The sequence below is a fragment of the Hyperolius riggenbachi genome, chromosome 2, assembly GCF_040937935.1.
Source record: "Hyperolius riggenbachi isolate aHypRig1 chromosome 2, aHypRig1.pri, whole genome shotgun sequence".
Lineage (NCBI taxonomy): Eukaryota > Metazoa > Chordata > Amphibia > Anura > Hyperoliidae > Hyperolius > Hyperolius riggenbachi.
The window spans coordinates 115,570,838-115,595,803 of record NC_090647.1 but is presented as its reverse complement, the minus strand read 5'-3'; the positions used below and the strand labels follow the sequence as shown (position 1 = coordinate 115,595,803).

At 40.9% G+C, this 24,966-nt stretch overlaps 1 protein-coding gene across 1 annotated transcript; it reads right to left on the bottom strand.

Annotated features, from left to right (window-relative positions):
• Positions 1 to 143: 143 nt before the first annotated feature.
• Positions 144 to 16,715, bottom strand: LOC137544036 (aquaporin-2-like). Its single transcript, XM_068265105.1, has 4 exons — positions 16,347 to 16,715; positions 10,483 to 10,647; positions 3,637 to 3,717; positions 144 to 419 (listed from the first exon to the last, which is right to left on the bottom strand). The coding sequence occupies exons 1-4, from the start codon at positions 16,713 to 16,715 to the stop codon at positions 198 to 200; spliced, it is 837 nt and encodes a 278-aa protein (XP_068121206.1). The 3' UTR covers positions 144 to 197.
• Between the last annotated feature and the right edge of the window lie 8,251 nt (positions 16,716 to 24,966).

Below are 24,966 nucleotides of genomic sequence, written 5' to 3'. Positions count from 1 at the left end.
GTTATTCTACTAAGTCTTATTCAGACCAGCACAAACAGGAAGAGCGGTGGGTGTGTGCAACAGCAATTTAAACTTCACGGAAGCTGTGACGGACTCTTTTAGGGTGCCCAGCAAACACACAGTCCTCTCCACCTATGGCATCATATAGCACTGTGTAGAGTTCTATTTTACAATTCTTATCTTCTAGGTTTTTTGGTTCAGACTTTCTCTGTCATACCAATTTTTGGCATAGTCTGCGGTGAATGTAATTCCACTGATTGTCTTCTACGAATGTCTCTTTCTTCCCACTCTTCTTCAAGCTCCAGCTCTCCTCGTAGGATTGCCAATTTCTCTGAAAAGGTCTTGGTGTTTGGGATTAGGACATAATGGTAGAGCAAAGATCCTAAGACAGCCCCAAACATTGGTCCTAGCCAGAAGACCTGTAATAAAATGTGATCTTTGTAAATAAATCCAGGAAAAGAAGATAATTTACTAAATGGCTCTTTATATGACTATTTAAAGAGACACTGAATGCACTTAAAAAACGGTTTTTTACCTTTTATTTATGTTAGGCATTTTTGCCCCTGTTAAAACGTCGCTATCCCGCACAGCAGAACGAGGATTCCCCCCCCCCTCAAATCCCCTGTGCAAAATCCACGACTTTCTTGGTCGTGGATTTTGCTGCCCAGGGAGGCAGAGCTTTCGGCTGTAGCTCTGCCTCCATGCGCGTCAATCAGCGCTGATCACCGCCTCTCCCCACCCCTCTCAGTGAAGGAAGAATGAGAGGGGTGGGGAGAGGTGGTGATCCATGCTGATGGACGTGAGTAGATGCAGAGCTGCAGCCAAAAGCTCTGCCTCTAACGGAAGCAAACCTCGCAATGTGCCCCAGGGGATTTGGGGAATAAAAAACCTACATACTGCCGTGGGATAGCAGCGTTTTAACAGGGGCAAACATGCCTAACATAAATAAAAGGTAAAAAGTCGTTTTTAAATTGGCTTCAGAGCAGGGATGCTCGGATAGTACTTTTTAAAATCCGAATTGATCCGGATCCGGATATCCAAATATCCGGATCCGGTTCGGATATCCGAATCCAACCTTTTAGATATCCGCGTGAACGTGGATATCCGAACGCATTATCCGTGCATATCCGACCTATTCAGATATCCGGATAGACAAACCGAAAGTGCCTTTGAAAATGCTTTAAAAACGTTTTTACACATTAAAAAAACCTCCTTCCCTCTTCCTCCTTCCCCCCTTCTCTCTCTCTCTCTCTCTGATTTTGTCTTCCAGGGATTTGTAGGATATCAAAAGCAAGCTCACATACATTGGCCAGGAATCGAACCCAGGTCAACTGCTTGGAAGGCAGCTATGCTCACCACTATACTATCATTGGCCAGGAATCGAACCCAGGTCAACTAACATTACAGGCTGAAGCCAGCCATTTCACTCATCTCTTTAACTACAAGAAAGGCCCAGGAGTAGTCTTAGCTACCGTAATCCATCAACCTCTGGGTTATGGGCCCAGCACACTTCTGCTGCACCACTCTGCAGTCTGCTTACATTTGTATACAGTCAACTTTAAGAAGGGTACACACACCTGATCTGTAGAATCAGAGGAAAGGAAGGTTAATAGTTCCCCTCCATACACACACACACCTCTGGGCCTGCCTACAGTCACGGGGGCTACTTCCCTGTAGTTGTGCCCCTGCGTGTATTGCCTGCTTTAGGAAGAAAGGTTTGGGAGAGGAGCAACATTCACATAGAGCAACAATAAGAAAAACGTGATTAGTAAATTTTTTTCAGTTAGCCTTGTTTTCAGGTAGCCACTAATGATACAATTTGCTGAACAATCGATTATGAATGATTCTTTGTATGAACAATCATAAATGATCGTTCATACGAATGGACATCTGGTTCATATGGATGGTGTAATGGACAAAAATCTCATATCCAATTTGATCAGATTGAAGGGATCAAACTGAAAATTGGATTGATTTCATTAATCTGATTGGATTGGTTATGATATTTTTGTCTATTAGTTGTCAACTATAATTTACGATTGTTCATACGAAGGCCTGCTATGCCCCTATTCACACAACATAAACACGCAAACTGGCCCTGTCATTCCCTACAGCCCAGCAACAGTCAGAAAAAACATTATTCCAGGTTTAGAACAGGAATGGTTCAGTGGATTTTAGCGCAATTGTTATGTATGCCCAGCTCAGCTGACACCAATAAATTATATTTGAGTGCTCTTTCATGCTTGAAAACACCTGGGAATATTATATAGGAACTTGCCCTATGTGTCTTCTGTGCATTGTCTCAGTTCAGCAAACAGCAGAGTATTCCTGACAGACTGCTGCATGTAAAAATTTGCTCATACTGGTATATCTGGAGCGGTACCTCCTACACATCCTCTTTATATTACATTACAGGCTACAGAAGAACTTTCTTTACAAAGACTACATTAGCAATGGATGCTTTTATTGTCAGTGTCTACCTGGCTTGGCCCTTTTTGACACTGGCATAAAGACAATGTGCTAGTCAACATTGCAATAAAAAGTTATAGCGGTTTTATTGTAGTGATGTTCATTCGTTTTATTTGTTTATATATTGCACAACTGACTGGTACCCAATGATAATCTTCACATGGATTCCATATTACATGCCAATTGAAATCACGCATTAAAGCGGTTTCAAACTTTTATAACCCATACAATTATCATATTTGCTTTTGTGCACAAGTATTAATTTAATATTCATTGAGATATTATAACTTCCTAAAGTTCAGTTAATTTACTTTGAAAGCTGCTGGTGCATTTTATTTAAAACTGTTGTCATTCAGAAATAACTGCTGGCAGCATTTACAACAGATCTGTTTTTCACTTCAGCACTCATCAGCTGAAGTCCTGCACAGCCAGAGAATGTTTACATAAATGTATCAAGTATAGAATGTGTACACAAGATAAGATTATAAGCAGTTCGGATGCGGATTCTCCCTGCAGAAGAGGCAGTCAGCCCTGTGATGTAACCCTTTGAATGCTGTTTTACTAAAAAAAAACATTGTGTTAGTACATTATATGCTGTAAATAATCGTTTAGAGCAAAGAAGAAATTCTGGGTTATATTCCGCTTTAAAGTGATACTGAAGCAAAAAAAAAAAAAAAAAAAACTCATGATATAATTAATTGGTTGTGTAGTACAGATAATTAATAGAACATTAGTAGCAAAGAAAATAGTGTCATATTTTTTCAGGTATATAGCTTTTTTTTATAACATTGCATCATTCTCTAATAATTGCAGCTTCCACAATACATGCAGCCTTTTAAATGATTTCACAGAGCAGGCTACTGACCCTTTGAACTTTTCTCTGTGGAAAAACCATAAACAAAGAAGAAACAATGAGAAACAGTTGAGGTAAGTGCTTCAAAAGACAGTGCTGTCCATGACTTTATAAAGTCGCAGAGCGCACAGAAGCTCTTTTGCATAGATAACAATTGAAGTTTCTTAACTCTTCCTATACTGGAAACAATATGAGACTCATATATGTGCGACTAATGTTTTACTTTTTAGCAGTACTACACATACAAATCATAATATCATAAGTTTATTTTCATTTCAGATTCCCTTTTTAACGAGACAGAGAATTAGTCTTACCCAGTGGTCTGTGAAGTTTCCAGTTAAAACTGCGGGTGCAAAAGATCTTGCTGGATTCATAGAGCAGCCAGTATAATGGATCTAGGAGAAAACAGTAGTTAAAGGACAACTATCAGGAATATTTGTATTATTTAAAGTAAATGGTTAACACTGTAATTGTTTATTTGTCCCCAAGTAAAACACACTACATTTGTTTTCCTATATAGCTAACAGATCTGACAGCTTTTGGTGTAGCCCATCTACCCATGGGGAGAGGGATTTTTATTTATTTTGAATTTTTTCAGAACTACACCCTCTAAAGCACCCTTACAATGGAAATAGAAAGTCAGTCGCCTCTTGTGCACAGGAATTCTTTTATTTCCAAACCCTCTTGCCCTCCATGCCCTCATCATTTCCCGCCTGGACTACTGCAACACTCTCCTATCAGGCCTCCCTCTGAACGCCCTCCTACAATCCACCATGAACCCAGCAGCCAGACTATTCTACTCCTCCCACTGTTTTGTCTTCACAACTCCATAATGCAAATGCTCTCTACTGGATCCCAATCCGCTTAAAGATCAGTTACAAATCCATATACAAATCCTGCCCAACCTACATCTCTGACCTGGTCAGCAGATACACACCTAGCCGCTCACTTCGCTCCTTCAACAGCCTCCTCCTAGTAACCACCACAATCATCTTATACTTCCATGTGCGACTACAGGACTTCACTAGAGCTGCCCAATCCTGTGGAACTCTTGCCCCTTCTCCTTTTCCCCTTCTTCCACACCTTCAAACAAGCCCTCAAAACTCACTTCTTCAAGAAGGCCTACCCTACCTCGGCCGAGAACCTTCTTGATGCAGCCCCCTCCTATTGTGTCCCAACCTCCTCCCTTTTAAGCCTTTGGCAGGACCCTCCCTTCTTGTGTATTATACTTGATCATGCACTCTGCCCACAGAAAAGTGTGATCTAGTATTATTGGGACCACTACTCCAGTGTATGATCTGGCATTGTGTCTCTTACTGCTTATTGTGTTATCTGTCACCCCTATTATCATTGTCTGCAACCTTATTTATTGTACATCGCTGCATAATATGCTGGCACTATATAAATCCAATAAATAATTATAATAATTTTTGAGATTCCCTAATGAGGAGAAATCTGTAAAATCTGTCACTTTTCTACTGGCTATTGCAAGTGACAGGAACATTGCAGAAAAGTATTTTATAGTGTTTTTTACTCTGAGGCAAAAGTACAACTAATGCACATGTATTTTACATTTTACTTGTGATAGTAGTCCTATAATCATAAGCCAAATTTAATTTATCTGCTTATGTCCACAGAGGCATAGCTAGAAATCTCTGGGCACCATATCACCGCCTAAAAAGTAAAGTATAAGGTATCCATTGTACTCCCATGTCCAGCCTCATCCCTCCCGCCTCCCCAGCAGATACCAGCATTAGATAACCTTTAGAATTTGCCAAACTTTTTTTCCCATAGGCTGAAGCTTGGGGATACAGCAGCATGAAGCTGTGGGATTGTGGGATAAAAAAGGATGCAGGGGGACATCGGAGGGCATGGGGGGAACTAGCAGGGCATATGGGGACATGGGACACAGGAGGACAGTGGATAGAGGAGCCCAGGTAAAGAGGGGGACACCAAGAGGACACTAAAGGTACAAGGGGGACACAGGGGCACACAAGAGGTGGATCCAGCAGAGGAAGAGCGCGGCACAGTGGAGAAGGCAGGTGGACACACCACACAGGAACTGGTGTGTTCATAAAAATGTAAGACATCCCCTGAAAATAAGCCCCAGCACATATTTTGGCTCAAAAAATTAATATAAGACACTCTTATTCAACTCGGAATTTACGTTGTCTCCCCATCACCAGAGTCTACTTTATGTTATGTTGAGGGAACTGTTGATCTTATCAATTTAGCCAGGATGCCTGGGAAAGCCTCCTGAGTAACAGTTAAGGCATCTAATTACATTTATGTTTGCTAAAGAATGTTTCTCCTCTGTATAAGTGTATATAAGCTGTGTTTTTCAGTTTTGGTCAGGAACCAGTCCGACAAAGGCTTTTTATAAGCCGAAAGCTCACTGTTTACTCATCTCTAAGTTAGCCAATAAATGGTATCATCCTGATTCAAAACTCCTTGCTCTTATTTTTGGGGAAATGCTAAATGAAAAAAAAAAGGAAACAAAACTTTGAAAATCTCTCATGAGAAACCTGTCGGTAAGAGGCTCAGATTAATAATGCTTGCAGTAAATGACAGATTCAGAGATAAAATAAATAAATACCGTATTTTTTGGACTATAAGATGCTCCGGACTATAAGACGCACCTAGGTTTAGAGGGCAAAAATCAGGAAAAAAAATACTACTAAACCTACTTGCATCCATACTGCAGGAGTGTCTTATGGACCCCCTTCCCATGTCTCTATCTAAGTAACTCTGCCCAGCTACACTAACCATAGCTGCCCCCACCAAATACACACTACACTACACTAACCCTGATGCCTCCCCCCTTCAGCTACACTACACTACACAAACCCCGCTTCTCCCCTTCCCCACCCCCCACCAGCTACATTAACTAACCAGTACAAGAATATTGCAGATCTCACCAGTCTGGGTGACAGCAGCTTCTTCCAAAAGTAGCTGGGTCCAGTGTGGGTATCCAGGCTGTAAATGCTAATGAGGTCCGCAGTGGACTCAAGCAGCCGGCATAGCAACAGCCATGGTAATGGCATAGCTTCGCTGGCTTTCTTTCCCTCCATCTGCCTGTGTCCCGCTTTAGCGCGATCCAAAGTTTCCTAGTTGCCGCCGTGACTTTGTCCCTTCATCAGCAGCACAATTCTGGCAGGGAAATACCATAGATCTTCAGCCGCTATAACGGCAATGTCCTCAGAGGCTTCCATACTGCTTTTACTGGCGCCCTCTCATGACCTGCCACGCACGTGCGCCAGGAACATGGAGTAACACCCAATACACAAAGACGGTATTTCCCTGCCAGAGCCGTGCTGCTGATGAAGGGATAAAGTCACGGCGATCATCACAACGGCAACTAGGAAACTTTGGATCGCACTAAAGCGGGGCAGATGCACGGGCAGATGGAGGGAAAGAAAGCCAGCGAAGCCATGCCGGTCATCACAGCGGCTCCTGCTATGAAGCTAGCAAACTTTGGATCGCGCTGATGAAGGGACAGAAAAACATCACAGTCACGCCGGTCATCACAGCGGCTCCTGCTATGCCCCTAGGAAACTTAAGATTGCGCTTATGCAGGGACAGAAAGCTATCACAGCCAGCCACAAGCATTGCCAGTCATTACCATGGCTGCTGCTATGCCGCTCAGAGACGCCACCGCGGACCTCATTAGGATTAATTACAGCTCAAAAAAGACAAGCGGCAGAATAGGTAAAACTGCTACATTCGGACGGCAAGACGAAGTAACTTTTTCTCCCTACTTTTGGGGGGGAAAAAGTGCGTCTTATAGTCCGAAAAATACGGTAAATAAAAAATAATTTATCACACATTTTACACTGAACAAGTGTATATCTATAAGTACTTTTTGTATTTTAAATGTTACAGGTTTTTCTCACAGTGGTTATTTAAATAGAGTTACACACTCTGTGGCTACTGTTAACAGTTTTCTCAGTAAATGCAAACAAAACCACATTCTATTTCCCTTGATACCACTATTCTTTCCAGCAAAACCTATTAAAATTCCGGTCTTTGAAGCAGTGTGCGCAAATAGGAGATATCCTGATTAACATGACTATTCTGTTCAGCAGTAATGATACCCTCAGAACAGCAGTCTGCAGTGATCAGCACTGATGAGTAAAATCTAGCATTTGCTTGCACAGTCACATAAAACAGAATATTTTGGCCATCTAGTGAATCCCAATTGGTGTGTTAGGAAATGTTAGGAGGCTCTAGGTTGTGTATAGACCAGAACCGGGATCCTATGTAAGGTGCACAGACATGACTTGGAATGATCAGTGATATGCAAACATTTGAGTTTATTCAAATATATGTACATTTTTATGCAAATATATGCAGCTTGAAAAGGGACCAATCAAGTCACACCCAGGTTTAAAATGATTGGGTTTCAAGCTGCATATTCACATAAAAATTTGCATAAACGCAAAAATATTTGCATATCATTAATCATCCCTAGACATGATATAATAGTTGGGTGTATTGTTGACTATTATGTTCAGTCTGCACAGCAATTCTTGCACAGACATACACTCTGCTCTACTGTTCTGTTACAGTGAACCTGAAGTGAAAGAAAAAGGGTTTTTTTTCTCAGTAAAGGGAAAGCTCTAGATAGTCTTTCCTGGTGCCTACTGGTCCGATGCTGGGTCCAGGGGCATAACAATAGCCCCCGCTGCCTTTTCCATTGAGGGGGGGGGGGACTAGCCCATTTTTGTATGTAATCCAGAGCAGCAGTGGCAGTAGAGGGTTATACATTACCTGCTCCCTGTAGCCTGAAAGGTCCTCTTCACTCCTTTCCAAGACAAGACAAGACAAATAACATTTATATTGCGCTTTTCTCCTTGCGGACTCAAAGAGCCAGAGCAGAGCAGCAGCCACTAGGGCGCGCTCTATTGGCAGTAGCAGTGTAAGGGAGACTTGCCAAAGGTCTCCTACTGAATTAGTGCTGGCTTACTGAACAGGCAGAGCCGAGATTCAAACCCTGGTCTCCTGTGTCAGAGGCAGAGCCCTTAACCATTACACCATCAGCCAACTGCTTTCCAGTTCAGCTCATCCCCACGCCATGCACCCAATCATCCTGTGGTGCCAGTCTTTGCATGTCATGTGACAGGGGCAGAAGCCACTTGGTGATTGGCTGCACAGCTCAGCGATGAGCTGCACTGAAGAAGATGGAAGAAAACCTGTCATGTTGCTAGGAACAGGCAATGTATAACGCTCCGCTGCCGCTGCTGCTGTGCGACGCTTTAGGCCACTGATTGACCACTGCTCAAGCCCCATCAACTTAAACTTAGGTCAAAATCTATTGGAAATTGATTGAAAAGGAATCATTTTGGAAATCTTATCAAATCTGCTGGGAAAATTGAGAAGAGTATGGGCACCTTTAGAGTATAAAAGGACAAGCAGACATAGAGAGGTACCTTCTTTACAAATTGTGTAATGTGTACATATGAAAACAGTGAACAAACAGTAACAATGCAAGTGTACCCTGTTTGTCTTTCTGTTTTGTTTTGTTTTTAATGCTTAAAAATATATATTTTAATTGTATTCACTCTCTTTTATGGCACTTATAGTGGAACTGACCCGGCCTTGTGATTGCTGTGAGCCAATCACAGTAATCACAGGGCAAAATAGGGAAAGGACGGCTCTGGTCCTTAAAGGTCAACTGAAGTGAGAAGACTATGGAGGCTGCCATATTTATTTCCTTTTAAACAATACCAGTTCCCCGGCAGCCCTGCTGGTCATTTTGGCTGCAGAAGTGTCTGAATAACACCAGAAACAAGCATGCAGCCAATCTGTCAGATCTGACAATAATGTCAGAAACAGCTGATCTGCTGCATGCTTGTTCAGGGTCTATGTTGAAAGTATTAGAGGCAGAGGGTCAGCAAGAAAGCCAGGAAACTGGTATTGCTTAAAAGGAAATGAATATGACAGCCTCCATATACCTCTCTCTTCAGTTGTCCTTTAAGGTACCAGAGCCAATCCAAGGTTTTACTGTTTTGTTGTTGTCAAGATGGCCAGATGCTGACCAGCTCAAGAATCAAACTCATTTTGAGTAGTATCTTCACCATAAGCAGGAACCATAATGTATCCTTAAGGTGTCAAATTATCCTATACACAGAAATATTTAAAAGTCAAAGTTGCAAACTACTAACCAATCCCATTCTTAAAACAACATCAGGTTCAAACTTTGGAATGAAGAAGCTAGCCTGGTTTTGCTGGCTTCTTCCTATATGTGGACATACTGCGAGAGGAACCCAAAGTAAAAAAACAGTACTAAAAGATATGTATCAGTAACAAGGTAAAATAATGGTAAGTTCTTAGTTTACCTTGAGTAATTCACTGAATGAAAAAGATTCAGACTTTTCATTCAGTGTAATAAAATTTGACAATGCATTTCACGGCCAACTGCCACTTGATCAGGCCAGTTACCAATGCAGTATTCGTAGATCTATACAATGAGCACCTAGCCTGAACTGTATAGGTCTATGGACACTGCACTGTTCACTGACCTGATGAAGCGGCAGGTGGCGGTGAAACGCGTTGTCAAATTTTATTGTGCTGAATAATGTCTGAATCTTTCATTCAGTGAACTACTTAAGGCAAGCTAAGAACTTACCATTATTTTTACCGTTTTTACTTTGGGCGCCCCTTGCAGTATCTCCACTAGTTACTACACCATTGAGGTTCAGAATTGTATTCATTTTTATGGTTTTTAAAATTCATATTTTGAGAGCCGTGACCAGACCTGACATTCGAAGGCCAAGTGGAGACCGTACTTCCCCACATGCCCAGTGGTTGCCGAACTTGCAACCCACCTTTGTGAGTATTCGATTATTGTATATACTGTCTGTGGTATATCTGACACAACATACTGCACCAGATTGGGCTCCTGGTTTTTTTTCCTCCAATCTCCAGTCTTACTATATGGGATGGCAGGCTTTGTGGCCTGGTAAAGAGGTCCAAAAAGACACCTCTGTTGGCCTACTTTTTGCAGGTATTATTACAATAGCAGAAATTACTGCACATCAAAAATATGCTAACAAGTGAACAACAATATGTGTTTCTTTTGCAGTCTTGAAAAATGCAAACATTCACAGAGCTAAAATAATTTTCCTTCACATCTGGTGAGGTATCCTTTTAATACTTACACCAAGTAGGTGTCCAAGGGACACAGAAAAGCCAATAGACAAAGCTGGTGAGCCCACATTATCTGTTCTTTTATCATCAGTGGAAGCAAAAATACAAAGAACCAGCTGAAGAGTTAGAAAAAGCTCTATAGCAAAAGCTTTTCCAGCGTCTGTATTATTGAATAGCTAAAGGAAAAATAAAAAAAAACATTATTAATGCATATTGTACTTAAAGAGGAACTCCAGTGAAAATAATGTAATAAAAAAAGTGCTTCATTTTTACAATAATTATGTATACATGATTTAGTCAGTGTTTGCTCATTGTAAAATCTTTCCTTTCCCAGATTCACATTCTGACTTGTATTACATGGTGACATTGTTACTGTGGGCAGATTATGGAGCTGTTTCTAGCTGGTCTGGCTTTAACAGACAGCTATTTCCTGTCTGAACATTGTTACATTGTGACAGTTTGCCCAGAGTACCGTACGGTACCAGAGCCTCTTGTGGGAGGGGTTTCAGCACAAAATCAGTCATACAGCGCCCCCTGATGGTCTGTTTGTGAAAATCATTATTTTTCTCATGTAAAAGTGGGTATCAGCTACTGATTGGGATAAAGTTCAATTCTTGGTTGGAGTTTCTCTTTAAATGAGTAATAGAACTCTAATAGGTGTCAGACTTTGATTAGAAATACAATATGAAAAGGTAATAACCATTTCTTCATTGTCTGCTTTTGGTGAGATTTTAAGCTATTACCCTTTTGAGAATTCTCTCAGTACTAAATGAAGATAAATGTGTCTTATTCTTATTTTAATGAAACATAATTTAGCCCATATTTCTCTATGCACTTGTCGATGTTCAGAGTAGTGCTACCACCAAACAAGTCCAGCACTTCTGAAATCCCTATACATCTAAGAAAAGGTTATTTTTCACATTTTAAAAGTTTCTATTTAACTTTTGTTTATATATATGTTACGGCCAGAACCCGAAGTTTGGCCACTTCGGGTTCTGGCCGGCCACTTCGGGTTCTGGCCGGCCAATGTGCAAAGTGGCCGCTGCGCTGCGGCCAATGTGAGGAATGGAATGATTCATGTAAAATGAATGTATCTTCTGGCCGCAGTGCAGCAGCCAAATGTATCGCAACCTAGTTCATTTAATGACATTAAGCCAGCGGCAATGAAACAGATGAAGCTGCCGACTTTTGCTCTGCCTCTCTCTCCTCCCCCCACCTCTCTCTCCTTTTCTTATGGCCAGCCGGCGGGGACACGCATGTCCGAGAGTCGTTCGTCGCGCCAGGGAAAGCAGAGCGGGGAGGCTGCAGACATTGCTTCTGCCAGCACCCGCTCTGAAACAACGGCAGGCTTCCCTGCCACGACGAACGACTCCGGAGGGGACACGCGTGTCCCCACCGGCTGCCAATAGTAAGAGAAGGAGAGAGAGGCAGAGCAAAGGCCGGCGGCTTCATCTATTTCATTGCCGCCGGCTTAATGTCATTAAATGAACTAGGTTGCGAAACATTTGGCCGCTGCGCTGCGGCCAGAAGATACATTCATGTTACATGAATCATTCCATTCCTCACATTGGCCGCAGCGCAATGGCCACTTCGCACATTGGCCGGCCAGAACCCGAAGTGGCCGGCCAGAACTAGAAGTGGCCAAACTTCGGGTTCTGGCCGTAACATATATAAACTACTCATGTTTTAAGGGTCCTGAACCTTTTGAACTTTACCTGGTGCAATAAGTAGTTTTTGAAGTTGAAGGTCTGTCTGTTTTGTTTTTATAATGTATATTGGTTGAACTTAAAGAGGAACTCCAGTGAAAATAATGTAGTAAAAAAAGTGCTTCATTTTTACAATAATTATGTATAAATGATTTAGTCAGTGTTTGCTCATTGTAAAATCTTTCCTCTCCCCGATTTACATTCTGACATGTATTACATGGGGACATTTTTACTGTGGGCAGGTTATGTAGCTGCTCCTAGCTGTTTTGGCTGTTAGAGACAGCTGTAAACAGCTAATTCCTGTCTGTGAACATTGTTACATTGTGGCAGTTTGCCCAGAGTACCGCGGTACGCAGAGCTTCTTGTGGGAGGGGTTTCAGCACAAAATCAGTCATACAGCGCCCCCTGGTTGTCTGTTTGTGAAAAGCATCATATTTCTCATGTAAAAGGGGGTATCAGCTACTGATTGGGATAAAGATCAATTCTAGGTTGCAGTTTCTCTTTAATGGTTACATAATATGTTTTCTTTTTCAAAATGAGTGCACACTCTCAACCTATCCTGAAAAGTCTACCAATGAACTAGGCTGCACCCTTTTAATCCCTAGGTTCTCAACACATGATATGTGTACCCCTGGGGTAACTTGGGAAGTCTCATAGTCAGCCTATGAGGTTTGAAGTGTAAAAAATGACAAATCCTGCATAAATGAGCTTGAATACATATTTTAGTTGTTTAACTGGTTCACATGCCATTGTTTTTACCCTTTAAAGGGAACCTAAACTGAGAAGGATATGGATTTTTCTTTTTCAATTAATATCAGTTGCCTGACTCTCCTGCTGATCCTCTGCCCCTAATACTTAACCACAGCCTCTCAACAATCATGCAGATCAGAAGCTCTAACTGCATGCTTGTTTCCGGTGTGTGATTCAGCCACTACTGCAACTAAAGAGATCAGCATCACTGACAAGCAACTGGCATTGTTTAAAAGGAAACATCCATATCCCTTTCACTTAAAGAAAACCTATACTGAAAATTAAAAGTCAAAATAAACATACACAAGTCGTACTTGCCTCCCGTGCAGTCTACTCCTCAATCTATTTTTCCTCTCCTGCGTCCTGTTTGTCCACTGTGATCAATAGAATTCTCCGTCCTCCATTTTGAAAAAAGGCCATTACCCCATAACAGCTTCCTGGTCAGCACACTGTTAAACTGTAACATCACCCACTTGAGCCATAGGGAAACATGGACACATCAGTTCTCCTCTCAGCTGTAACTGACAGCAACTGATATATAACTGGCAGCAACTGATATATTTTAGTTCTGACAAAATGTTGTCAGAACTGGAAGGGATCACTGTAAGAAGAAAATTGTGAGCTTCTGAAAGGAATTGATGGCAAGGTAACTATGTAATGTTCATTTGAAGTTACCTCATGTGTTTATTTTAAAAAAAAATTTACTCAGTACAGGTTCTCTTTAAGGTTCCCGTTAAGGTTCTCAACATTTTTGACACTTTAGTTGTGTCGTTTTGATTCAGCTGTAACTTTTTAATTACTTATACTATCTTAGTGATACATATCTTCTTTTCTCAGTACAATCTAGGATTCCTTTAGGTAATATTTTTCTCCTAAAACTATTTTATTTTATAGTCATTTTATGGGGAGAAATTAGGTTTAAATGCAGAAAATACTCATTTTTTTTTATTTTCCCCCCTTCCTAATTTTCACATGACACGTTCCACAGTTATAAAACACAGAACACAAAAAAATGAATTATTTGACCCTTCCGAATTAAAATGATACCCCATGCGCCATATTTTGTTACTAGCTGTGCATGTTGCGGACCTTTATGCGCGTTCACTAGGATGACAGTTCGGGGGCCAGAGTGCAGTACAAATACATAACTAGGCAATGGCAGAGCAATACATCTGTAGAGCATTGGGGCCCCAAACTTTCGCCCTAGCAATCACATTCGATCGCTTCACTGCAGGCAGCAGTCATTTAAATTTTATAAACAGGTTTAGGTACTGCAGGAGTTAATAATGTGTTAAGCTAGTTAAGCTAGGCTGGGGTTAAAAATTAACTGGAGATGAAAAAAAAAAAACTATTTTATTGGGATCATGGCACTTTAAAACATGTTTCAACTTTAAAACTTTTTTCCCCTGACTTTATTGAATGATTGTTGCTATTAGCTAGCAATATTCATTCACAGGAGCATGCACGGTCACTTGCACAACCGTGCATGGTCACTTGCACACACGGGAGCATGCACAATCACGTGCACGTGCAGGAGCGTGCATGCGTGGAACAGGCGGCGGTTTTCAATGCAGGACGTAGATACTACGTCCTACAACCTACAGCAGCACTAATTAGGACGTAGTATCTACATCCTGGGACAGCAATCAGTTAAAAGTCTAAACAGCATTTATACACAAACATGGACTACTCCCCCACTATATACGATATACGGTATGTCTAGTAAAGGGTGCTTGAGAGGATGTTATTCACAAATGGAGGTACGCCATCTTTCATAAAGGCGTACATGTTATAATAGTGTTGAGAAATACTTCTCTAATGTTATTGTTATTTACAAGCTGACATCTTCCACAGTACTTTACAGGGTATATAATCTTGTCACTTACTGTCCCTCAGATAGGCTCACACAATATAATCCATAGTCATATGTGCATTAAAGCCTGACTTGTGCTATTATTAAGGACCAATGTGAGTACAAACCATGTCGATTACCTAGTCATTTGGTTTTTAACCTGGATTAAATAAAGATGGATTTATACTTTTTGCAATGGAAATTTGTGCGGAACTTCTGCATTCTGTCCCATCGTAGCCAAGGGGCAATTTAGAGGGAAGCCATTTGACTTATCAGTATGTTTTTAGGAGATGGGAGAAAACCGTAGTGCCAAGAGGATATTCACCCAGACAAAGGCAGAACATACAAACTTTGTGCAGATAGTTCCCTATCTGGGATTCTAACCAGGGACCTAGCGCTGCAAGGCAGGAGTGCTATCAATTTATGCTATGCCAGCGTGCAGCCCTAATCTATCCATCTCTCCATCCTAAATGTTGCTGTTTAACTGAATAAGGGCCATAGTCTTTTGTAATAACTATACCTGGCACTAGGGCCAGGCTTTTGCAAAGACTACATAGCCAGGCAGTGTCCTAAGGGTGATGCAGCATATAAGGGTGCTGTGTGTGAAAAATAATGGATGGCTGCACATGTCTGGAAATAGGTGCCACTTCCCTGTCATTAGTCACAGAGGAATGATATACTGTTTATTTCTGCTCTACCCACACACACTGCTTTCTCACAGACCATATGAGCACAGCTGAGAGATTTTTCAACTACAAAAGAAAGGTTCTAAAGAGAAGGACCCTTACTTCCTGTTCTTGGATGTGTATACCCTCCATTCACAATGAGCTCTTCCTGGCATGAAGCAGAGACACATGAACAAGACACACAGAGCTGCAGCTGATGAGTTATTTACACACTATTTAAGTCGATGGCAACTGCGTCTGCGTGCCCCGAGCCACACGTATCTTTCTTTGCGTTCTCGCCCGCAGTAGCATCCTGTGCTGCATCTTATTAGCCTATCCTGCATCCAACTAGCATAGGATGCTATTGCGGGTGAGAACGCGAAGGAATATACGCATGGCCCGGGACGCTGAGACGCAGTTGCCGTCAACTTACAAGTCAACGGTACGACAGTAATGAAAATAGCTGGCGGCGGGAGAACGGAGGGCTGACAGGAAGGCTGCAAGGGGCTGGCAGAAGCCCCAGGTAATTGAAACACTTTGGGTTTTTTTACTATTCAGTTCCGCTTTAATGAAACTCATTTTTTAATGTTGTTTTTCAATCAACAGGACATACGATTAACTCTTGTATATACATATATGTTTACAGACTGTACATAATGTTGTAGACTACTATAAATATTAATCATGCACTTTATATTAAACCAGTTCTATACATGTGTAACATAAATTAAATATTTCTATTATCAACTCCCTGCAGGCTTAGCCTATTAGCTGACACGAAGAAAGACAAGCTGTGCTTTTCTGAATTGCTAATGAGAACGTCAGACCTTTGACGTGATGATGTCTCAGACCCGTTCAGTAGGATGACAGCAGAATACGGAACATCAGGCTGGACTACTTACCCCATTTATTGATAGGTTCCCTCTGGCTTCAAACGGAGTAAGCCCTTGAAGTATTGCTGCTCCAGAAACTGCTCCTAGCAGCTGGGCCCCAACATAAAACACGGCCCGCAGGAAGGAAATCTGAGAACCCACCATGAAAGCGAGAGTTACGGCTGGGTTAATATGGGCACCACTGACATGGCCAAAAGTCTGAACTAAGGTGCCTATCCCAAGGCCGAAGGCCAAAGCAACCTGTAGCACACTCGGACTTGCTCCTGGCCAGCTTAAAGCTGACCCCAATCCAAAAAGAACAAATATAAGAGTAGCAAAAAATTCTGCAAATATGGCCCGGGTAAATGCTACTGAACGCAGTTCCCACATCCTGATCATTCTATGGAACCACAATGCAGCACACATCTGGCCTTCTTTATTAAAAGGAGGATGTCAAGTGGATGTTGCCCCTTATATATGGTAGTTATAATCACAGAGCCAATGATAAGTTACACATTGCTGAAACAATTTTTTGTTATATAATAAAACTATAAAATTCTGGGGATTTTCTCTTCCCTCCTCTGAGAGTCACTGAGAGGGGAAAGCTTATCTCATATCTCACAAACACCCATTTGCATTGGTTAAGACTTTCCTAATCACTACAAAGCCTTGATAAACCTCACTGCTACTTGAAGCGTAAAACTACAGTAATCACTTGGCTGGTATGGCAATACATTTTAAATGACTTTGTATTTCTCACAAGCTTGTCCTGATCTTAGCTAAACTGATGCTGCAGTCCCCATTTTCATCAAACTGCTTCTTAACCATTTATAAGATTCATGTCTTCCAAAAATGTTAAACCATTTTTCTGTATTTGACTAACCAATAACTAGCAGTGGCTGGATGGTGTACTGGTTAAGGGCTCTGCCTCTGACATGGGAGACCTGGGTTCGAATCTCGGCTCTGCCTGTTCAGTAAGCCAGTAATTCAGTAAGGAGTTCATTGGGCAAGACTCCCTAACACTGCTACTGCCTACTGAGTGCGCTCTAGTGGCTGCCTCGCAAGCGCTTTGAGTCCGACAGGAGAAAGGCGCTATACAAATACTGCCATTATTATTATTATTATTATTATTAACTATTACCTAGCTGTGTGTCTGGATTTACAGGAAAGCCAAAATGCAAACTCAATTTTCTGGATACGTACTAGCATTTAAGGTGTACAACATATTCAATTTATTTTGTATGTTTTGTCTTTATTGTACTTACTAACAAACATTTAAAGTGGACCTGAACTCAGAACTTCTTCTCTTCTCTAAAAGATATGCAACAGCATAATAACCTTTAAAGAAAAACATTTCTTTGTTACAGCTGATACAAATCATGCAATAAATCTGCAGTGCGTCTGCTTCTTGCTTTCATGGAAGCAGACATATTGTTAAAATCCTGTGTTTACCTGTCATAGCTGAGGGATCAAATTACAATTTGTGATTTGGCACAGATGAGGGAAATTAGACAGGCTAAACTCTCTAAATACATACAGGGCACATTTCTATATGTTTTCCTTCTGTCCTGTGCAAGAGTTCAGGTCCACTTTAACCTCCCTGGCGTTCAATTTCCCCAGGATTTCTGTGCAAAAAGTGATAAAATTAATTTTTTTAACTTTTTTTTCCTGTAACTTGCCAAAATGTGTCAAGCAAGGGTCTAGTATACAGTGCAGCAGAGTATTGATGTGTATGCACGTTTATACTGTTCACAGCATGTTTTGTATGGACGTATAATCTGGCAATACCGCTAATATACATATGTATGTGCACATAGATTTGTCTCAGAGTAAATGTTAGGCATAGATAGGGGAGGGTTCTTGTTAGGCATATATAGGGGAGGGTTCTTGTTAGGCATAGATAGGGGAAGGTTCTTGTTAGGTATATATAGGGGAGGGTTCTTGTTAAGCATAGATAGGGGAGGGTTCTTGTTAGGCATAGATAGGGGAGGGTTCTTGTTAGGCATAGCTAGGGAAGGCTTCTTGTTAGGCATAGATAGGGGAGGGTTCTTGTTAGGCATAGATAGGGGAGGGTTCTTGTTAGGTATAAATAGGGGAGGGTTCTTGTTAGGTATAGATGGGGAGAGTTCTTGTTAGGCATAGATAGGGGAGGATTCTTGTTAGGTATAGATGGGGAGAGTTCTTGTTAGGCATAGATAGGGGAGGGTCCTTGTTAAGCAAAGATAGGGGAGGGTTCTTGTTAGGTGTAGATAGGGGAGGATTCTTGTTAGGTATAGATGGGGAGAGTTCTTGTTAGGCATAGATAGGGGAGGGTCCTTGTTAAGCAAAGATAGGGGAGGGTTCTTGTTAGGTGTAGATAGGGGAGGGTCCTTGTTAAGCATAGATAGGGGAGGGTTCTTGTTAGGCATAGATAAGAAAGGGTTATTGTTAGGCATAAATAGAGGAGGGTTCACATACATTTGTCTCAGTCAGAGTAAATGTTAGGCATAGATAGGGGAGGGTCCTTGTTAGGCATAGATAGGGGAGGGTTCTTATTAGGGATAGATAGGGGAGGGTTCTTGTTATGCATAGATAGGGGAGGTTTCTTTTTAGGCATAGATACGGGAGGGTTCTTGTTAGACATATTTTAACGATTGGTGTCAGCAAGAAACAGAATTCTGATTATTAGGTGATCTGCAGTATCACCTATAATGCAGATATATACCTGATTATATGATGATCTGCAGAATCACCAATAATCCAAGTATACAACCAGCTAATGTGATAGTACGGTTTAGTGCTTGGTGCAACAGTAGTACTGATAGGTTTAGCTATGCCACACCAGAGGAGCTGGTGGGCATTAACAGTACAAAACCCCTCACCAGAGACTAGGGCCCTCTTGTGAGAGTAGAGTGGTCAGACTAAACGAGTTGGCAACAGACTGGCAGATACGGTACAAAGTCAGAAGGCAAAGGCAAGAAGGTTTTAACAGGCAGAGTCAGCAACAAGATCAGATGGGCAGAAGTACAGAATCACTGAGAGTAAGAATAGTCGGAACGAGCAAGAGTCATATACAGATAATACAATATTCAATTATGATTATGGCTATCAAACAATCCTATCACTGTGTGAAATCCCCAGTTTCCTCCCGGATCAAAGCACACCGGATCTATCTAAGGTCTGAGCGCTAGCACAAAGTATTCGCAACAGCAGACAAAGAGCAACTGACAGCTCTCTGCTTTTATGCTGACAGGGACTCCCCGAGCCCTGCCCAACTAGCCAGACCAATCAGTGGCGAGAAGCACTCCCCGTGACGTCAGCCGACCCGCAGGTCAGCTGACACATATTCGGGAAGCGTAAAGGTCCCGCCACTGGGCGCGCGCACGCGTAGCTCTGAGCCTGTGTTCTGGCGAGAGCCCCGTGTGTGGCGTGCGACCCAGCTGAGCAGCGGGGATGGCAGCGGCGGTAACGCTGCTTTCCGTGATCTCCGCTTCTCCGCCGCTCGTTACACATACAGTATATAGTAGACAGTTCTTGTTAGGCATAAATAGAGGAGGGTTCTTGTTAGGCCTACATGGGGGAAGGTTATTGTTAGGCATCAATACGTAATGAAAATTATTGTTCATAGATAGGGGAGGGTTCTAGAAAGAGTTAGGGTACAGAGGGGCATAGTAGAATATTGGTAAAATTTCACACCCATTTTTCCTTGCGTCATTTTTGCATAGATGCCAATTGGAAAGTCAAAATAAAATAGAAATAACACTAATCAATGATTTCACTTTCTTTACAAGGAAGGAATTTCTAATTATAAAAACTCTAAAAATTACTTTTACAGTCTACAAATCAATGTATGTAGAAACGCATTCCTATTGCATTGTGTAGGCTAGAGGGTGCTTATGGGAATGAATCTTTTTACCTCACATCACCTTTGAAGTAGTGAAATGGAGGGGGTTGGTACTTTCAGAAAGCTCTTGAAGCAATAATTGGATTGTTTCACATAGGAACACAATTATAGTACTACTAGGGATAACCACATCTATTACATTTTAATTGCAATTGAATTTTGTATGTTTTAAAACTCCCATTCTCTCTTCAGTAATTTATTTTGTACTATGAATAAACAATGCATCTATATAACCAAAAAAAATGAGACTAGAAAAGAGCATTTTGTGAATTTTTATGAATATTATTTTCTTGCTATGTGACGGACTGGAACCTATTTTCACCAAGGGATGTATCTTCATGAATTTCCTTCTGTAAATTCACTTAAGCTTCATTCAGGAAATGAGAAATGACAGAAAAAAGTAGAAACATACTGGTTATCTTTTCCTCTCCAGGGAACTCTTTAGACTACCTGAGGTGACATGTGACATGATGAATTAGACTTGTGTATGTACAGTGCCTAGCACACAAATAACTATGCTATGTTCCTTTTCTTTCTCTGTCTGAAAGAGTTAAACATCAGGTATGTAAGTGGCAGTTCCTGTCTGAGTCAGGACTGGGTCAGACTACAGTGTGACCCTCACTGGTAAGAAATTACAACTATAAGACACTTTCCTAGCAGAAAATGGCTTCTTATGCTGGGCATACACGGACTGCTGGGAGGCTTATCAATTGAGCCTGATGGCTCGATTGATAATATCCGACATGTCCGATACCCCGCCGGATCAATACTGCACTTGATACCGGCGGGGAGGACAATTGCAAGAAATGAGCGGCTAATTAGCCGCTCCCGCGGGGATGAGTGGCAATCGATCCAAGCGCACGCGCAGATGAGCGGGATGCGCCAGCATCGAGCCGCTGGCTCGATCCGCCGCATAATTGCATTGAGAAACGTGCTGTGTATGCCCGGCATGAGAGCAGGAAAGAAATGAAAGGGGTCAATAGTTCATATATTTTAGCTCTGGCATACTTCTATGAATGTGTCATTGAGCAAAAACAATAAAACAGTCAAAACTTAAAAAGTAGATTTAAATATAAAATAAAACCAAGGAATATCTTTAAAAAGTCATTTTTAGGAGAAGGAGGATAGATACAATTGTTATTTAATTTATTTTCACCTCGAGTGGCCTTTACGGTCTCATGGAGTTCCCATTCATTTATCTATGTCCCCGTAAGAAAAACAGACAGCTTTTTTGAAAAGCCGCAATTTTTCTATGTCTTTCATCATCCCTTCAGTTCCTGTTAGTGAGAGCTCTCGCTTACAGGATGAAAAATTAAAAAAAACACTGTGACCATCTTGTGGCCAAATAGTAAAACTACATCTACATACATTTTTTTTAAATATACACAATAAATTACTTTTAAAATTACCTGTTTATCTCCCTACTCCGAAAACCCCCCAAATAACATTTTTAATTAAAAAAAAGTAAAAAAAAAATACAATAAATAAAAAAAACAACATAAATAGTTACCTAAGGGTCTGAACTTTTTTAATATGCATGTCAAGCGAGTATATTACTATAATTTTTTTTAAATTATAAGCTTGTAAATAGTGATGGACGCAAATTGAAAAAATGCACCTTTATTTCCAAATAAAATATTGACGACATACATTGTTATAGGGACAAAATTTAAATGGTGTAATGAAAAATAATCGGGACAAATGGGCAAATAAAATGTGTTGGTTTTAATTATGGTAGCATGTATTATTTTAAAGCTATAATGGCTGAAAAAAATAATTAATTTTTTTCAATTTTTTTTTAATATTCCCGTTAAAATGCATTTAGAAAAAAATAATTCTTAGCAAAATGTACCACCCAAAGAAAGCCTAACTGGTGGTGGGAAAAAACAAGATATAGATCAATTAATTGTGATAAGTAGTGATAAAGTTATTGGCGAATGAATGGGAGGTGGAAGTTGCTCGAATGCATAAGGTGAAGCGACACTGTAGGCTGAAGTGGTTAAACATTTAGAGAGTAGGTTTAATGTCCTACTGTCTTTAATCAGTGCTAGCCTATTAAGTGTCCCAGAGTTAGTAAAAAGTCAATAGTTTATATATTTTAGATCTCCCTGCCCTCAGAAGTTGGATTCTGTCAGGAACCTTTTTATTGCTGTAATTTGCTTATCAGTGATGTTTACTATATCCCCTACAAGGTACCAACAAAACATAATTAAAACAGCTTGGTTATTAACCACTTCAGGATCACAGGTTTTTTTCCCTTAAAAACCAAAACAACTTTCACATTTCAGCGCTCCTCCCATTCATTCAGCGATAACTTTATTGTTACTTATCACACTGAAATGATCTATATATTGTTTTTTTCACCACAAATTAGGCTTTCTTTGGGTGGTAGTTTTTGCTATGAATTATTTTATTTTATATGCATTGTGAAGGGAATAATAAGGAAAAAAAGAAAAAAAATGATTATTTCTCAGTTTTCAGCCATTATAGTTTTAAAATAAAACGTGCTTCGGTACATAAAACCCACACGTTTTAATTGCCCATTTGTCCCGGTTATTACAACGTTTAAATTGTTTCCCTAGTACAATGTATGGTGATAATATTTTATCTGGAAATAAAGGAACATTTTTCCATTTAGGGATTTTTAATACTTTTTCACTTATTACAAGACTTTTTTTTGCAAAATTAACAGTTATATACTCGCATGACATATATATTAGAAAAGTCCCTAAGGTAACTATTTATGTAAAAAAATAAATGATGTTATTTAAAAAAACCAAAATTTACAAGTGTTTTATTTCTGTAACTGTGGGGCAGAGATGAAGGGGTTAAAAGTAATAAAATAAAAAAAGAATAATAAACTTTGTATGTAAAACAGTATACTAGTATAAATAGGTGTATTTTACTTTTTGGCCACAAGATGGTGCTACTGAGACCGTGTTTTTATTAATAGAACACAGCCGAACACGGAAGTGTCGGGTCTGAGAGCTTGCGTGACATTTGCAAGCTATCGGAAGACACGGGAACAGTGATCGGGATTGAGAATCAAAAGATTCTCACATCCTGATCACAGATGGAGGGGGCTACGATGGTGGATCGACGTAAAACAGCGCGGGGATCGCGAACCCAACGGTAAGGCAGCAGTACGCATATCTACCCCCTGATCCGCATGTGAAGTTTAAAGGGGCGTAGATATGCGTACCGAGGATCCTAAAGTGGTTAATATGTTTTGCACTGCACATACACATGTTTATCTCATCATGTCATATGTCGCCTCGGGTACACTTTAATGATGACTGTGTCTCTATAAAATAAGTAATGGAAATGTTATATTATTTTTCAATTGTCTGTGTTATAACTTTCTTATTCAAGCTGAAGGCTGGACATCCTCAAATACTTGATTGGAGACTCACACTGTAGCACTGAACAGAACAGAACCATAGATTGTATAATTTACTTTGTTAAAAAAAAAAATTGGAGGGGCATGTCTTTACTGTAATCTGTGTGATCCAGGAGCATTGCTAACATCCTAGTTCATCTAGGCACCTCTGGGCAGTAATGGAGAAGGAGAAAGTATGTGGTGTGCATATGGGCGTGGCTTGCATTTTGAGTATGTGGCAAAACAACAAGTATAAACCTGGCAAGGGTGTAACTAGAAATCATTGGTATCTCCTCACAAAAGTTTGGTCAAAGCTCTTTTTCCTAAAAGAAAAAATTAAGCCCTAATTACTTTACATCCACCTATAGGAGACATAATAAACTATAACGTATGTCCTGTTGTCTTCAACCGACCGCTAAAATCTTAAATTAACATCAGGCAGCTTGTACTTACATCCCTGGCTACTTAATTAAGCAGCATATACCTTCAAACGGTAACATATGACCCGAAATAACATAAATGAGCAGACTACCCCTTAAAGCAAACCTTAACCCAAAAATAAACTCAAGCGATCATTTATTTTTTATGTAGAAGCAATGGTAGATCCTGGTGTCTGATATCCTTATTTTCATTGAAAGGGGGTAAATGTTGACTCTGTCTGACTTGGGCACAACAGACATGCTAAGGCACCCATACATCTAATGATTTTGGCGGCCAATGAACCAGGGCCGGATTTCTGGGAAGGCCACAAAGGCCTGGGCCTTGGGCATCTGCAACCCAAGGGGGGCGGCTGAACATAGAAGGGGGCAGTTGAACAGGGGAGACAAGGATCTGCTGGCCACCATAAACCACAGGCTGATTTCCAATTGATTTCAACATGAAATCTTTCAGGAATTGACCTTGTGATGCTGCCTGTCCCTCTAATGGTTTATGCCCCCTCCGGTGCCCCATGCAGTTATACTTTACCCATACCGCCCAACATTTTGAGATAAGAACGAGGGACACTTAAGCCATGTCCCGGCCACACCCCTAACCATGCCCCGGCCACACCCCTAGTCAGGCATACCATAAAGATTGCATAAGAAATATATGTTTGTTTATAATTTAAACCACACTGGTCCTTTCTATCCTAGCTCATTTTCTCATATTTCCATAGATCTGTACAGGAGTCCTGAAAGAGGGACAAATGAGGAAAAAAGGGGGACAGAGGGACACGGTTCCCAAAGAGGGACTGTCCCTCCAAAAGTGGGACAGTTGGGAGCTATGTTTACCTGCCAATGTCCATTCTGCCACCATTCTTGTACTTCTGCATTTGTATCATCATGTGGCTGCCGGGGTTATAGCGGCCTAGCGGGGCACGTGTGTGGCGTGACACACGCACCCTTTGT